Genomic DNA, 16,395 nt, shown 5'->3' on the forward strand with positions numbered 1-16,395 from the left:
GGTGGATATTAGATCTGGAAAACGTTTGCTTGAAGTATAATCATCTGAATGTAAACGTTTTGAAAATCTAGTGTTTTGATAGACACAGCTTTTTAGTTTGAATAGATCAAGAGACTGTTCAGTTAGCTCAATACATTCTCTTATTTTCGAAATATTTAATGGAGAGTTCATAATCAAATCTTCGAGAATTATTTTCGTTTTGTATTTACACTGTACGTAATGAGAAGAAATAGCTAAGGCCAACATTAGCGTTTCTCACATCCAACAGATTACACTTATGACTGTAATAAAGTGTTAGCTTTGTTATCTGGAACTATATACATCTGTGGAAAAAGTTAAATAAACATCAGTGTTATCCGACATTTTCGTAATATTCACTGGTGATGTGATAATTTAAAAGGAAGGCTCATTTCTGTCCCAGTTGCTTATTAACCTATATTTATACTATATACAACCACTTCAATAATTACTAATCTGGTGAGATTACACAAATTTTTATCAAATTAGATGTAAAGTCAACTCACTGTCAAATAGAAGTTACTAGTAATTGAAGATAACCCTCGAGTTACTTTGAGCGAAATTTAACAAATAAAGAATTAAAGAATATAAAATGGGAATAAGAATTTTATTGGTTAAAATTTTAATTACGTCATATTAAGTACATATATAATACTTTATACACACACGTATATATTTATACATGTTTTATGTGTTTTGTCACAAGCACTTTACAGGAGGAAACAGTTATGGTTCTGATAGTATTATAACTTTACTTCGTTTGTTCTTGCTACCACTGCCAACTATTTTAAATCCACTTAAATCTGTAACACGTATAATACTTTACAAACCTCCATTGAAGGTTCTCATTTAATCTGTGCATGTGTGTTATAAACAACATATATTAACGTGAAACGTTAGAATATTATAGTATTTACTATTTTATTTTTTGTTTACTGCAGTATCAAGGACTGGCCAAGAGGCATGGACCCACGGGAGGTTCATGACCAACTAGCCAAAGCATTGAAGGTATGGAGTGATGTTTCGAAACTTACTTTCACTTACATTAGGAGTGCAGGAGCTGATATAGTAGTCTCCTTTTTATCGGGTTACCATGGTGATGGGTATCCATTTGACGGACTGGGTCATATATTAGCACATGCATTTTTCCCAGGGAAAGGAGTTCAAGGTGATGTACATTTTGATGCAGAAGAAAAATGGTCTGCAAGACAACCTGACCAATATACTGGCGGTAAGTGTCTTTATCTCTCTCTGTATACACACATATACTAGTATTACCGAAAATATCAGAAAATTGTAGGATATAATCCTAAATTGTAAACCACGTAAATAACAATTCGTCAGCTTTCTACACTTGTCTGGCTTGAACAAAAGAATAAAAAAATATTTTATTACAATACACATAAAAACACACAAAGAAAAAACATTGATCACGTGCTAACACTACCCACTGGAGCTTGAAATTATTTTCGGTTTTGGTTTGGTTTATAAATATAATGCGCTTATTCAAAGAATTTGGGTATTACTAGCTAAAATAAACATGCATATGTGGTTTCAGCAAAATTTTGTCAGACTTTTCTTCGTTCCTGTTCATATTTCAAAAATCTTTAAAAAATAAACAATATTTTACATCGCTATGTTTTAATTGTGCTAAAACTACAGGAAAAAAAAAAGAGCTGATGTTCTTTACCGAGATTTGGTTTATCATATACAGGTTACTTGTGTTAATCGGTGAGTGCACTAGTACTCTTTATGTAGAGATGTTACAGACACCCGTATCAAAACAATACAAAATACATCTGTATTTTCTTCTTTACAAGTTCATCATAAGTTAGGTACGAAGAGCTTCCTGCATATTCGCTCTATCTTCGGTATATGCGCCGCTTTTCAAATACACAGAGCGTCCCAAAATCGAAAACAGGCGAAAAGTCAAAAATAATATTTCGCATTTTGTTTATCGTTATATTTCTTCAACAGGTCTAGCGCCAAGCTAATTATAACAGTAACTACAGCATTGTCATCATTTCATAGAACAAAACAGTCTTTACGATCTTGGATTACTTATTTTATTATTATTCTAAGCAAATTTAAAAAGAAATATGGAATGGTGGAATATTAAAGAAAAATAATTATAGTTTAAACAATTTTATTACTTCGTTACGTTAGATTTCTTGGAGAAATTTAGCGTTCCTTCAAAAACGATTATGTACATGGTGGAACAGGAATTACCAGCCAATAATAGATGAACATTATATGATTGTAGCGTGTAGAATACTCAATGTTTTGTACACTATACAATCTTTGTCTTTAGGGAGGCAACCTCTATATTATGTAAGACGAGAAGGCGTATAAAAATAGATAAACATATAGGTCATCACAAACCAAATATGAAGAACTACCAGGCCATATCTCCTGTGTATATACCGATTTTTAGCTATTCAGAGTATCCCAAAGTCAAAAACAGGCGAATAGTCAAAATCAAAATTTCTAATTTTCGTTTCGTCAACTTATTTATTCAAGAGGCTTAGCACCAACTTGGTTCTAGCAGTAACTATACTTTTATCGTCATCTGATAGGGCAAAACAGCCTTTTACTGTCCATTTTATTATTATTATTATACTATGAAATGAAAAACTTATATAAAGCTTTAGAATACACACTATAACATAATAATGCATGTACACCATCTCAGGAAAAGTAAACAAACAAATATTAAGAACACATTTTACAACTAAAAAAAAAAAACTATGTTGTACTAGCTACCGAAATTGAAAATGGGAATCAAACAAGATAAGGATGGAAATGAACATGCCATTTGATCTGGTTAATAATCCCATAGCAGACAATGTGGTTTTGATAGGTGGGTTAACGGTTTGTTTTATTAGCTTTGAATATAAAAAAAATCTGGGTGACTATCCCTCTCATACATTAAATAAAATACTTCTTTTCAGAAGCTAACTGAAAATGTGCAACACAGCTAAAAATACTTCTATTCTATGTTTATGCTATACGATGAATGACACTGTCTAATCATAACAGATTCTTTATATCCTATCGTGTTTAATACATTTTCAGTTAAAGGGACAGTTGAATGTTATCCATTGTATTATATTTAACACATTTTCTCAATAGAAAAGGCCCGGCATGGCCTGGTGGGTTAAGGCGTGCGAGTCGTAATCTGAGGGTCACGGGTTCGCATCTCCGTCGCGCCAAACGTGCTCGCCCTTTCAGCCGTGGGGCGTTATAATGTGACGGTCAATCCCACTATTCGTTGGTAAAAGAGTAGCCCAAGAGTTGATGGTGGATGGTGATAACTAGCTACCTTCCCTCTAGTCTTACACTGCTAAATTAGGGACGGCTAGTGCAGATAGCCCTCGAGTAGCTTTGCGCGAAATTCAAAAACAAACAAACTCAATAGAAATAGATTAAGGTTTATTATGTTACATTCAATAAATTTTTTCAGTTACTAGATAATACACTATGTTTTAACTAATTAATACCTTTAGCTATAATCAATCTAGAACATGAAAAGAAAATATAAAAAGCAAAAAGGAAAATCCTTATATAAAGTGTATCATTTTTAGCAAAAACGAAGTATTATTAATGTTTAAAAGATCTATATAAATACAATGAATAACAGCATAAATATATATGTATGCATATATATCAGATAGCACTAACTCACAGTAGTATCACAATTCTTTTTAATAGCATACAAAAATAATAAAATAAATCATACATCAACTAATAGTTTTCAAATTTAATTTACATTTTGCTTATATTATTAGGCATAGCTTTCAAAATTTTTATCCTTACCTAAGTTACTGAACGTTGACCAGTTTTTTTTTTTCTGTAATAGCATGTGTAAATTAGCATTAACTCTTGTCTCATGACTATGAATGACCTTGCTATTTCTTAAAAGATTTTGAAGATAGGTTGCATTAATTTATTAATTGCTTATAGTATGCATGAAATTACCTATTAAATAATAATGCATTTCATAAATATTTGGCCCTGCATGGACAGGTGGTTAAGGCACTCAACACACAACCTGAGGGTTGTTGGTTCGAATCCCCATCCTACCAAACATGTTCACCCTTTCAACAATGGGAGCATTATAATGTGACAGGCACTCCTATTATATCATAGTAAAAGAGTAACCCAAGAGTTGGAGGTGGGTGGTGGTGACAAACTGCCTTCCCTCTAGCCTTACACTGCTAAATTATAAAAGGTTAGCGCAGATAGCCCTCATATTGCTTTGCGTGAAATTCAGAATTAAACATAAATATTTTATTTTTATGAAACAATTGACATACAGAATCATGATATTTTAACTCAAAATTATAATATTAAACATTTCCTATTATCTAGCATTTTCCTTTTCTTTATCAAACCAATATAGCTTGCAACAACTTTTCTAAGAGTTCTTAAGCATATCAGTACAACCTGTCTAAGCCGGAAACAACATAGGGCGGAAACCTGTACAAGCCTAAAATATCAAAATTTTGTATTATTATCTGAGATTGCTCTTATAAAAGGCTCTCTATATGGCGGACCCTGCAAAACGCGGACGGAATAAACTTCATTTATTAAAAAGATTAGAACCTGAGTAAGACTGAAAAAATGTTTTTGATTAAATATTAATTTCTTAGTTAATTAATGGTTTCTTTAAATATTAATAAATTTTGTTTAATTAATAATTTATTTAAATATTAATAAATTCTCGGACACTTTGTTACAGTAAATAATGGTTAAATATACTCTGTTTTTTTTTTGCCGTCATTATTTTTGCAGTTAAATTAAACTCATGATTTGTAGAAATATATTTGTCTTTTAAGTGCAAAATTCAACTCATTAAATAATTCACAAGAAAAAATAAATTCCTATCTTCCATAATTTTAAAATCTAGGGAAAATTTACCATGGGAAATAAGTAAATGTGAAAACCAGCGCTGCTTCAAACATTTAAGGAAGAATAAACTTCCTGTAGAATGGAAAGTGAATAATAAAGCGTGTATGACATGTGCTATATTCGAGGAATTTTTGAACAAATTAAGCAAAAGAATGGAACAAGAAAATAGAAATATTCTACTTTTCCTAGATAATGTAACTTGTCACCCAAAAGTTCAACTTTCAAATGTTCGTTTAGTCTTTCTACCTGCATGTACAATATCAGTTCTACAGCCACTAGATAATGGAATTATACAATATATAAAATTGAAATACAGAAAATTGATGCTTTAGCATATTATTGTAAACATGAACGACTGTAAGAGAGCATCTGAAATGACCATGAAAATTGATGTGTTAGATGCGATTGTATTTTTAAGTCATTCAATCAAATGCGTAAAAGATGAATGCTTAATAAAATGCTTTCGAAACTGTGGATTTATTCTTGATAATGGCGGAGAATGTGTAGAAGTTGTTTGTTATAACGATTCTAGTGAAATCCAAACTCTGATTAAGCAGACTGAAGCAGATGATTCTGTGAACGCGGAAAGTTTTGTGAGCGTTAAAAAGAATGTTTTAACAGAAACTGATGAAACTGATTTAAAATCTACAACAGAATCGCAAGATGAGAGATTCAGAAGATGAACAAAATGGAAAAGATAGTGAGGAAACAGAAATTCCTACTTCATCGCAAGTGTTAAGTTATATTAACGCTATCAAATTGTATGCAAAAATAAAGAGGGAAAATGAACTTCATGAAAAGGCCGTAGAATTGGCTTTCTCTTTTAACCATATGACAAAGCCCATTAAAATAACGAAACAATCAAAATTGGACACTTTCTTCAAATAAATTTGATTAAGATTTTGTATACTTATGTATATTTTGAACGTATATTTTAGTTCTTATTCTAATAAATATAGCATGAACAGTGTAATAGCTTTATTCAAAAACATTTTACTTCCCTCGAATCAAGTAAGTATAACGTTCAGCTTAAAAATTATATATAATTAAGAAAACGCATGTTCACTATATCTAAGGGAGAAAACCTGCTTAAGCCGAAAATTTTACTCAGTCCCGTGTGATTCCACCATAGACAGATTTTACTTTATGTATATACATATTTGCTGTTATTATTGTTTATTATGAAAAAGTACAAATTAAGTCTTTTCTAGGTTTACAATAAATTACTATTATTAAGTCAATAATTTGACCTCTATGCAATGACAAATTAACCACTTCAATTAAAGTTCCAAAATTCTTATAATGAGCTGAAATTGAAATATCATCAGGAAATAGAATATGTTTTATATCAAATAATTAATCTGTTATATCATTAATGTGCAAGGTAATCAACAGTCATACCCCAGCTTAATACTGAGAAATACTTGTATTTATTAATTTATTAGAATATCAACTTCTGAAATTCTTGATGACGAGAAACCCACTTGAAATCAAAATGTATTTCAAAACGGCTGATATGGGTATTATCACTTTTATTGATAAGCAGAGAATGTTTCGACTTTCCGAGGTCATCTTCAGGCGAAGAAAGAGAGAGTTTGAATGTGATCGTTCACGGACACACGTTTTAGGGACGAGAGTATAAACGGGTACGGAATTGAAGTTTTGTACCTGGTTTTTGACAAAATTTAGTGTTTACTGGAATGTTGTGTTTTATTATAAGTTTTTTTCCAAACGTTGGTTATTTTTTTGCTGATGTCGGGAACATATGGTATGCAGCAGTATAAAGTTTTGTAGTTTGTTGGGCTAGGTGTGTGCCTATAATTTTTCCTACGTTTTTTTGAGGAAATTTGTTGATGTTGATGAAGTGTTGATTTATTTTGTTGATTTCATCGTTAATTTTATCAGGTGAACATAGTTTTGTGGCTGTGTTTATTTGGTTTCTTAATATGTTGAGTTTTTGTTTTGTTTCATGTGCTGAGTCCCAGAGAATGTATAATCCAGTAAGGGTGATTTTTTTCTGTGGATTTCCGTTTTGAATTGTGTATCAATTCTAGTGATCTTGAGGTTAATAAATGCTATATGATTATTTTTTTCTTCTTCACAGGTGAACTTAATGTTGGGGTGTATCGAGTTAACGTGATTGAAAAAAACTAAGTTTGTGTTCTGTAGATGTGAATCCAGCAATTGTATCATCAACATACCTGTACCAGTATAGTGGTGGGTGTAAGGCTGAATTTATCGCTTGTGATTCAGTCTGCGTCATAAAAATGTTGGCTAGAAAAATGTTGCAGTTAAATGATTCGTAGGTCGACATTATAGGTCGTAGTGGACAATCAGGTCTGTGAGGTTTGTTGGCTGCCGTATAGTTGTGAAGTACGTGAGTACGTCTTTCGTAGGTAAGAATAAATATTTTCTGAGATTGTGTTGGTTTTTTTCATTTGTAGTAGCATTTTGTTTAACTGGTTTTCACGTGTTTTTGTTGGATTTGTGTTTAGTAGTTTAAATTTGTTTGTATCTGACAAGGCAGGCTTTCATTTCGATGGATGGAATATTTCTAGGTGTTACTGTAAAGTTCAGTCCTTTGTTGAGTAGATATATTTCTTCATTGCTTAGTTTTCGGTCGGATCTGTTAATTACAAGGTTTGTTGGTGGTTCGTCATGTATGTCTTTTTTGTTGTTGGTGCCTTAAGTTATCTAGTTTCTTGCTGTGGCGGACCTTCTTTTCCTTGTTGTCCTCACTGTTGAGTTGATTGATGTTGCGTTGTATGAGTCCATAAACGTCTGGTTGAACGCAGCAGGCCAGTTGATAGTCTATGTTAATTTTTTTGTTTCAGTAGGTCATTTAGTTCTTTATATTTCGAACTTGACGTGGCTTTTAGTAGGTTTTTTTGTACGTTATGGATAATGTTTGTACACTGGATGAAATTCTTGGATAGTTTTATCGTCACAAAATTAGGGATTAGTTTTCCTTTCTTCACTGTTGGATGAAATAAACGTCACTTCTTCTTGATGATTTTTTTTTTATTTAAGTTTCTTAGTTTCGTTAGGACTCCACAAGCGTGTACGGTTAACAATGGCATAATATAAGTTCGAGGATAATGGAGTTTAAACATATAACACAGTACACAAAGAAACACAAAAGACTCACACTTCTTGTATAATCGCCGTGGTGAAGTAATTCTTGCTGACGAGAAACCCACTTGAAAACAAAATGTATCTCAGAACGGCTGGTATGGGTACTATCACTTTTATTGATAAGCAGGGAACAACGTTTCGACCTTTCTAGGTCATCTTCGCTTCTCCTTTGTGGGTATTTGGGTATGTTGAATTTTAAATACCCAGGAGGATCAGGTGTACAAGACCTAAGGCCATATTTAGGTTAAGAAAGAGAGAGTTTGAATGTGACCGTTAACAGACACATGTCTTAGGGACGAGAGTAGAAACGGGTACGAGATTGTAGGTGGCGTTGCAGGTGGATGTTAGGTTATCAATTAATGTAGCTTTGAAGGTGTTCTTTGAGAGTGATTTAATTTTGGTTTTAGTTGCTGTATAAGTAGGACTTCTTTGATTTTGCGTTTGTTTATATTTGTTTTCTTACTTAATATCTGGGTGTTTTTTGTGGTTGTATTTATTTGATTTGCAGTGTTCAAAGTGTTAAGGTGTTTCTTTGTGTTCTTTGAATGTAGTTTCCATTTCTCTGCTTGTTTCTCCAATGTAGATGTCGTGGCAGCTGTTGCATTGTATTTTATAAATTATGTTGGTGTTGTGTTTGACAGTGTAGTTTTTACATAATATGGACGTTAGTTTTGTACCTGGTTTTTGAATAAATTTGGTGTTTACCTGAATGTTGTGTTTTCTTAAAACAACAACTTATAACAAAACACTCTCGTCCGTAAGACATGTGTCCGTCAAACTCTCCCTTTCTTAACCTGAAGATGACCTAGGACGGTTAAAACGTTGCCCTCTGCTTATCAATAAAAGTGTTAATACTCATACCAGCTGTTATGAGATACAACTTCTGAAGCGTTGCTTTTATCAATCAGTTATACATTTTACTTCTCATTCAGGTTTGTATTATTTTAACAATAATGTACAATTTACACAATATTTTGTTAGTTTGTTACAGCATACAGTCACAGTAAATTACCACAGTGTCCACTGTGGGGAATCAGGCCCTGCATTTGAGCACAGTAAGTCAGTAAACTTACCACTGTTACACTGATGGACTTACCCAATTTAATATTTTAGATAAGTCCAATAACACTGCTTTGAAAAATTCATTTTTCTTCATATTGTCAACAATAACATAGACCTGCAGATTTTAACTTCTTAAAAGTTGTTTTGGTTTTGATATCAGATTTTTCGTAATTCAGCTATGCGGATTTTGAAAAGAATATCCATAATAATAATAAAATATTCAATGTGGTAAACAAAATAATCTGATCTCAGTAAGTGTTTGGGTTCTAGAATGACTGATAAGACTATCACATTATGACTGGTCTAGGGTTTTTCAAAGTTTTAAGTGTAAAATGTAACCTGATTTCAATGAAAATGATTCACTTACATCAAAGCACATGTGATGTTTTCTGAAAACTCTGTAAATGATGGAAAGAAATAGACATCATTTTCAGATTCAGTGTACACGAACTACTGTAGAACGTATAAAAAAATTAAAGAAAATTAAACCATCACAAGTTGAGTATACTTGCTCTTATGAAATGCATATTTATATTCAGAAAAAAAAATCAAATTTATAAACATAATTCCAAAATCTAATGTAAGTTTACTTATCTAATAGTTTTGGCAACGTGCTCAATACAGTTACCATCAGTCTATAATTACTCATGTGTCTTTTACATCCCCCCAGTGGTACGGTAGTAATCTGTGGGTTTACACCATTATAAACCAGGTTTTAATACCCATCGTGGGCAGAGCACAGATAGCCTATTGTGTAGCTTTGTGTTTAACTCAAAAACAAACAAACAATCTCTTTTACAATACTGGCTTCATTTTGCCAGTATTTATTTTTCAAAGAATGGAGAACAATTTGTTTTCAATACTTAATTTCAATTATAACCAAACTGGACTATATTTGTTTTTCAACTGCTAAATAAATTTTGTTAAATTCAACTGCTTCAATGTTCTTTAAATTTTACTACATCAGTTATATCACTAGTTGTTATTCGCTTCACAAATAAAATTAAATTATCTTTTTGGTTATCAAACCTACATATATTACTTTTGTAATTAATACGTTTCACAAATTGCTATGCTCATTAACAAACAAAGAAAAACAAAATAAATATATTAATTTTGCTTAGTGGATCTGTTATTATAAATTACCATTAATAATATCCCAAATAGGCTGTTTTTCTGATGTTTTATTCAGTCGTAATTATCAGTGTAGTTTCACCTACTTTTTGTATCACTCTGTGAAGGTAAGATACTATCGTAGTATGTTTTCTTGATATTTGTGATATAAGCTGATAGTTTATTTTGAAACACGTTGTACTTATTTCTATTTGTCGTCGTTAACACATTTTTCATCTCCAGAGACAGGTGAAAGTTCTCATTATGAGCACTTAGTTAGACAAGAAGAAAGAGAAATTAAATATAAATAAGCAAGTTTAGCTTGGAAGAGTATACAGTATAATATAGAAAATGTGTTCTCAGCTGGGAAAACAAATGTAGTATGGTACAGATTAGCGGGAAGACAGATATAGTCTTATATATGTTACGTGCTTTTAACTGGGTAGTCAGATTTAATATTGTATAGACTACATGTTCTTATCTGGTTAGATAGATGTAGAATCAAATAGACCAAAAGTCACCACATGTTTTTGGCTGGATGGACAAATGTGGTGTTACATAGATTACATTCTCTCAACTCGGAACTCAGTTTTCAGTTAAAGACCTACAGAATTATCGCTGTGCTATTAGGAAGCCTTTTATATCAAATCAATAAACAATGTATATGCCTAGTGTAGTTTACAACAGATTGTTCGATAAGACACCTAATGAGTGTGATGTATCACGTTAGGTTGTTCGATAACATACCTAATGAGTCTGATATATTATATTAGACTGCATGATACGACACCTAACGAGTCTGGTATATTATGTAGATGGAGTCGAGACAGATGCAAAGAGGTGATTAAAAAGCGAAATTCATTCTCCCTTTTAATTCACCGTTTTTCAGGCATCGGCCCTATAAAGTTTCTTCCACTGACATGTACTCGAACCATATTTATATGTATAAAACATAGAGAAATTTTTTGTTGTTGTTCTCACAGATACCAAAAGGACTGAGAGGTTTGGCTTTATGAGCATAAATAAACTAAACAAATTGATTGAAAACTCAAATCTTTTCATGTCTATAACGATCAGTTTGGTTCAATACGAATGAATTTTATACTTTCTGTGTGTGTGATTAGAAGACAACGATGATGAAACCACACAACCTAATACATTTACAGACATTGACTAAGAGAAACTTAACATGCTCTCTGGTAGTTTAACAATCAGTAGAACACCACCCAAATTAAATAATAATGTTCATCGGATGAACGTTTTCACGAACCACAAACATACACAGAAAAAAAAAAAAAATTGCTCCCTTCGCCATCGTTATCAGAATCAGAGACTGGCTGGTGACTCATTTGGAACTTTTCTAACTGCCTCGTGGGAAAAACGATGAGCACTAGGGCTTAATTATTATATACTTTTTAATTCCAGTTTAGTAAATTAAGACAAAAGTGATTAATGGTATTTTCTTTGTAAGCACCAGACAGCTTCGGGGAAGACTCCAACTTAAGAGAAATATTGTTTTAATTCTTCATAATAACAACCGCTTTGAATATGGCATCATCATCATTCATAATTCTGAGAAAATTAGCCGGTTACTTCACCCCTCTAATTGGAACACTGTATGCTAGTAGTGATGTCATGAATGGTCAACGACATGCGCAAGTTTACTAAACATTTTCCAGGAAAACAGTATCGTTTTCATGCTTTACAAAAGCAACCAGTTGGAAAAGCTCTTGAGATTATAAACTTTTATTACGTAAAAAATCTATTAAAGCTTGAACAGAATTTCATAAACTAAGAACATGTTTATATGCTTACTGGCATATATGAATTAAACGGAAGAATAGACGGACAGAAAATAAATAAAAGGTATTGTAAATAACACACTATATAAACACAACGTAATATAGGAACAAGTAAATGATGAATGGAAAACGAACATACACGGTTAAGAAATTATATTAATGACTTCTAATAAAAGCACAAGAGGCTTTATCTCCATTTACATCTTGTGTAACAAGTTCGAACTTGCAATAAATAAGTATCAGCAGGGGAACTGGAAACTATATATTTCAATATTAAACCGACTTGTTACTTTTAAACATACAAAGTAATAGTTAAAATGTTTTTATAGAAATCATGTGTAAGGCTTCTATCTAATTTTACGGTGTATAGCGTCTAAATTGAAAAAATGTGGTCATTGTTATGCTGATAGATGTGACATTACAGTGAGACTGGTAATAATTTAATCTTTTTTTTTAGTAAAATCAGTAGGTGTTTTTGCTTGGAAGAGATATATCCTTTCAACTACACGTTACTTAGGAGTAGTAAACAGAAATATGCAATATAAACATGTAATTTCACAAAATAAATCAATGTTTACGAAGTTCAGCAATTAGTCCGTGCTACTCAAGTGATGAAAATACCGGACAAGTTCAGTTATATGAAGTTTGGCTGTTTTTCTCGAGCTAATCGAATAGTGAAAACAGCAGAAAAGTCCAGATTTACGAAGTTCAACGAGTGGTTCGTGCTACTCGAGTAACAAACATGCCAAACAACTCTAGTTGTACCAACTGTGCGAGCTTAGTCATTAATATACCAAAGAATTGCAGGTTTACTAGTATCGCAAAATGAATTGTCATTGCTAAGAAGTACAAACAATTGTTTGTTTGTTTTTTGCTAGCTCTTCGTAAGAGTTGGTTACTACGTGATTCAGTAAATACGACCTGATCCATTGTAAAGGTATAAAGTAACCAGCTGGTAAATGAATACTACGAGCGTACAGTTTGTTTATTCACATATTCAAATATCGTTAAACTCACAAATATGAATATTTCATCTTTCATAAAAAAAAAAAAAAACACTACTAGCATCAGAAGAACTTAAAAACAAGACTGCGCATTTTTATTAGTTTTAGCTTCGAATTTCAAATGCGACTTGGCTTTGGTGCTTGTGGTGTGAATAGCCGTTGGCTTGTTAGTTGCAAACAGCTATTTATGGCTTCTGAATGCGAGAAAAGCTATCAACAGCTGCCTGTATTTAAGTGATGACGTCGAGCGATGACTCACAAGGTTCTTCGCTTCTCAAAAGGAGCTAGCGCGCTCTGAGCAAGAGATCTTGTTTCTCAATACGAACTCACCAACAAGCAAAAGATTATTCAGCATGATGAAGCTTATATAATTTTTCAGTACCCTGGTAATTAGTTTAAATAAAATAAAGTAGACATATAACATTTAACAGCGCTTTAGGAAAAGAAGATTTTACTAAAGTTCAGATTGCTTGAAAACCGGAAATGATATCATGAAGCATTACAAAACACTAAGTTAATTTCTAATCGCAATAGCTTTCCACATTACTAATTCAAGTTAGAATAAAAAAGTACGATTTTTTGACACTTTTCTTCTAGATGTTTTTGTTATATACATAAATACGTTGTTCTATACACTACATAAGTACATTGCGAGTTAATTAATCAGAAGTTTTGTTGCCACGTTTTTACAGAAATCTTTTTCACGTGACTTATTTAAGCGAGAAAATATAATATTTGTTTTGAATGTATAAAGTTTTAATTTAACCGTATATTCCAACGTATTTTTGTCGCATTGAATTTTAATCTTATAAATTCTTAGTTTGTCTCAAAAATTGGCATTTGTAATTTCTGCCATCATAGTTTTATTAAATGAAACAATTCTACTAAAAAACGAGAAAGAAGATATAAATAACACATTTATTATAACTTATTTGTGTATTAATAAAACTTCAAAACGTTTCCGAAGGATTTACTAATTTTAAAAACGACAAAAAGAAATAAATAAAACAATAATATCGGATATTATAAGATCTATCTGTGTTAAATGGTACCAGGTGTTGTCACGTGTGCACGCTCAAGAATGATTATTCGCATAATATTTCGGTTTCTTGTTTGCATTATCCATTATGCAAACTGTTGTTCGCATTTATCTCAAATAAATTATAGTGTACAGGGTTATTTTTAATAGTTGATAGAAGGTTAGAGCTGCATCAGCGTGCTGATTACAATTATCATAATTATATCGTGTTGAGAAATCATTCTATGGTAGTTATACAGTTTCATTGCCCTGCTGAGCACCGTCGTTCCAATGTAGATTTGTAAACCTGTTGAGTACTGCTATATTTTTTTCTTACGGAATTAACTGTGGATATGTTTATTATGGCTGTTCTAGAATACATATAAGGGTTTTGTTTGTTTGTGAATTTTGCGCCAAGTTACTCGAGGGCTATCTGCGCTAGCCGTCCCTAATTTAGAGTGTAAGACTAGAGGGAAGGCATCTAGTCATCAACCCCCATCGCCAACTCTTGGGCTACTCTTTTACCAACGAATAGTAGGATTTACAGTAACATTATAACGGCTTCACGGCTGAAAGAGCAAGCATGTTTGGTGGAATAGGTATTCGAATCGACGACCCTCGAGCGCCCGAACCACCTGACAATGCTGGGCCGCCTGAGTAGTAGTTATACAGTTTGGTGAAGCTGCTGGTTATAGTTAGGATAATTATACAGTTTGACTAGCCTGCTATTATCAGGTTCCATTTTACTGTTATCTGTGCACACTAATTAGCATATTCTAGGTAGAACAGTAATGTCTATAACTATAATTAACTTAGAATTATTACAGCTTTTAATATATGGATGACCTAGAAAAGTCTTAAAAGCTATTAACCTGTTACAGTAACGAGTTTACTTGCACCACTTGGTGGGAAGCACGGCATTTATTACAGTATATTATTGGTCGCACCTACAGTTAAGATTCCTGAGATAGTTTTATCATCTTAGTAACTGTTGCTATTGTGTTGTGTGAAGTGATTGTGGTTATTTACACCCACACGCTGAATACATTAACTACTGTAGGTTTTACCAAATCAGAAAAACAACACAATAGAAAAATGCTTGAAATATTTTTTTCATGTAGTATTTTAACTTTTCGAGAGTCCTTCCCCGTGGAATAGGGGTAAGTTTACGGATTTGCAATGTTAAAATCCAGGGTTCGATTATGTGCTGTAAATACAGCAGATAGCCCAGAGTGTCTTTACTCTAAAATAAACACAACTCGTCCTGTTACCTTATGTACTCACTCGTTTGTTATTATTAAAACTTATAAGTTCACTGATTTTGATTACCTCTAAAACACAGAGGAAAACTAAATCTTAAAGATTGTACACCTCTTATCGGGAAACATTATTTATCAATCTACAGTCACGAGTTCTTTTGTTCATATACTTAGGTGCTTAATATATTACCTATTAAATAAAAAAAAACAGCATTAACTCCTTCCAGGTTAACTTAAAACTTTGTCAGTGTTATTTTTTTTTCTTTTGCCCCTAAGTGGCACAGCGGCATGTCTGCGGACTCACGTAGCTATAAACTGGGTTTCATACCCATGGTAGGAACATCACACATACCCCATTCTGTAGCTTTGTGCTTAATTTCAAAGAAACCAAAACTTTTTTCTTTTATTTGTAACACGCTCATTCAACACTTTGTCAGTGCTCGACCTTAAATTTCATAACTTTCTAGTGACTTGTATTTTAAGATCAAGATATTACTGTTAAGCAGGATATTAAAATTTCACCAAAATAGAACTTACGTTTCCTGGTTGGATAGCAGCAAGTCTATGGACTTGCATCGCTAAAATTGGGAAGTCCTATTCACTACGGTGAACACTGCATATAGCCCAATATGTCTCTTGATCTCAAAGAAATTATAAAACCTGCTTGTTTTATTCAGTGAAGTGGTTAGATATGATTAGTGTGCCTAACCTGATTTTAATTAATTATGTTGTCACTAGTATAAGCTTTCTGGCTATTATGATCGAAATTTAAAACCCCAACGTGCAAAAAGTCAATATTTTGTGCTTTTTTTAATTTCGCGCAAATCTACAAGAGGGCTATCTGTACTAGCCGACCCCAATTTTGCAGTGTAAGACTACAGAAAAGGCAGCTAGTCATCATCACCCACCGCCAACTCTTGGGCTACTCTTTAACCAACGAAAAGTGGGATTGACCGTCACATTATAACGCCCCCACGGCTGAAAGAGCTAGCATGTTTGGTGTGACGGGGATTCGAACCCGCGACCTTCGGATTACGAGTAGAGTACCTTAACCATCTGGCCGTGTGTAAGTA

General features: G+C 32.6%; 1 protein-coding gene across 1 annotated transcript in view; it reads left to right on the forward strand.

Moving 5' to 3' along the window:
• LOC143240616 (matrix metalloproteinase-2-like) overlaps positions 1-16,395 on the forward strand; it is a 97,230-nt gene that overhangs the window by 42,398 nt on the left and 38,437 nt on the right. The window contains exon 3 of the mRNA XM_076483348.1: positions 960-1,249. Coding sequence (XP_076339463.1) covers positions 960-1,249 — 290 coding nt within the window. The remainder of the gene's footprint in view (positions 1-959; positions 1,250-16,395) is intronic.

The sequence above is a fragment of the Tachypleus tridentatus genome, chromosome 13, assembly GCF_004210375.1.
Source record: "Tachypleus tridentatus isolate NWPU-2018 chromosome 13, ASM421037v1, whole genome shotgun sequence".
Classification (NCBI taxonomy): Eukaryota; Metazoa; Arthropoda; class Merostomata; order Xiphosura; family Limulidae; genus Tachypleus; species Tachypleus tridentatus.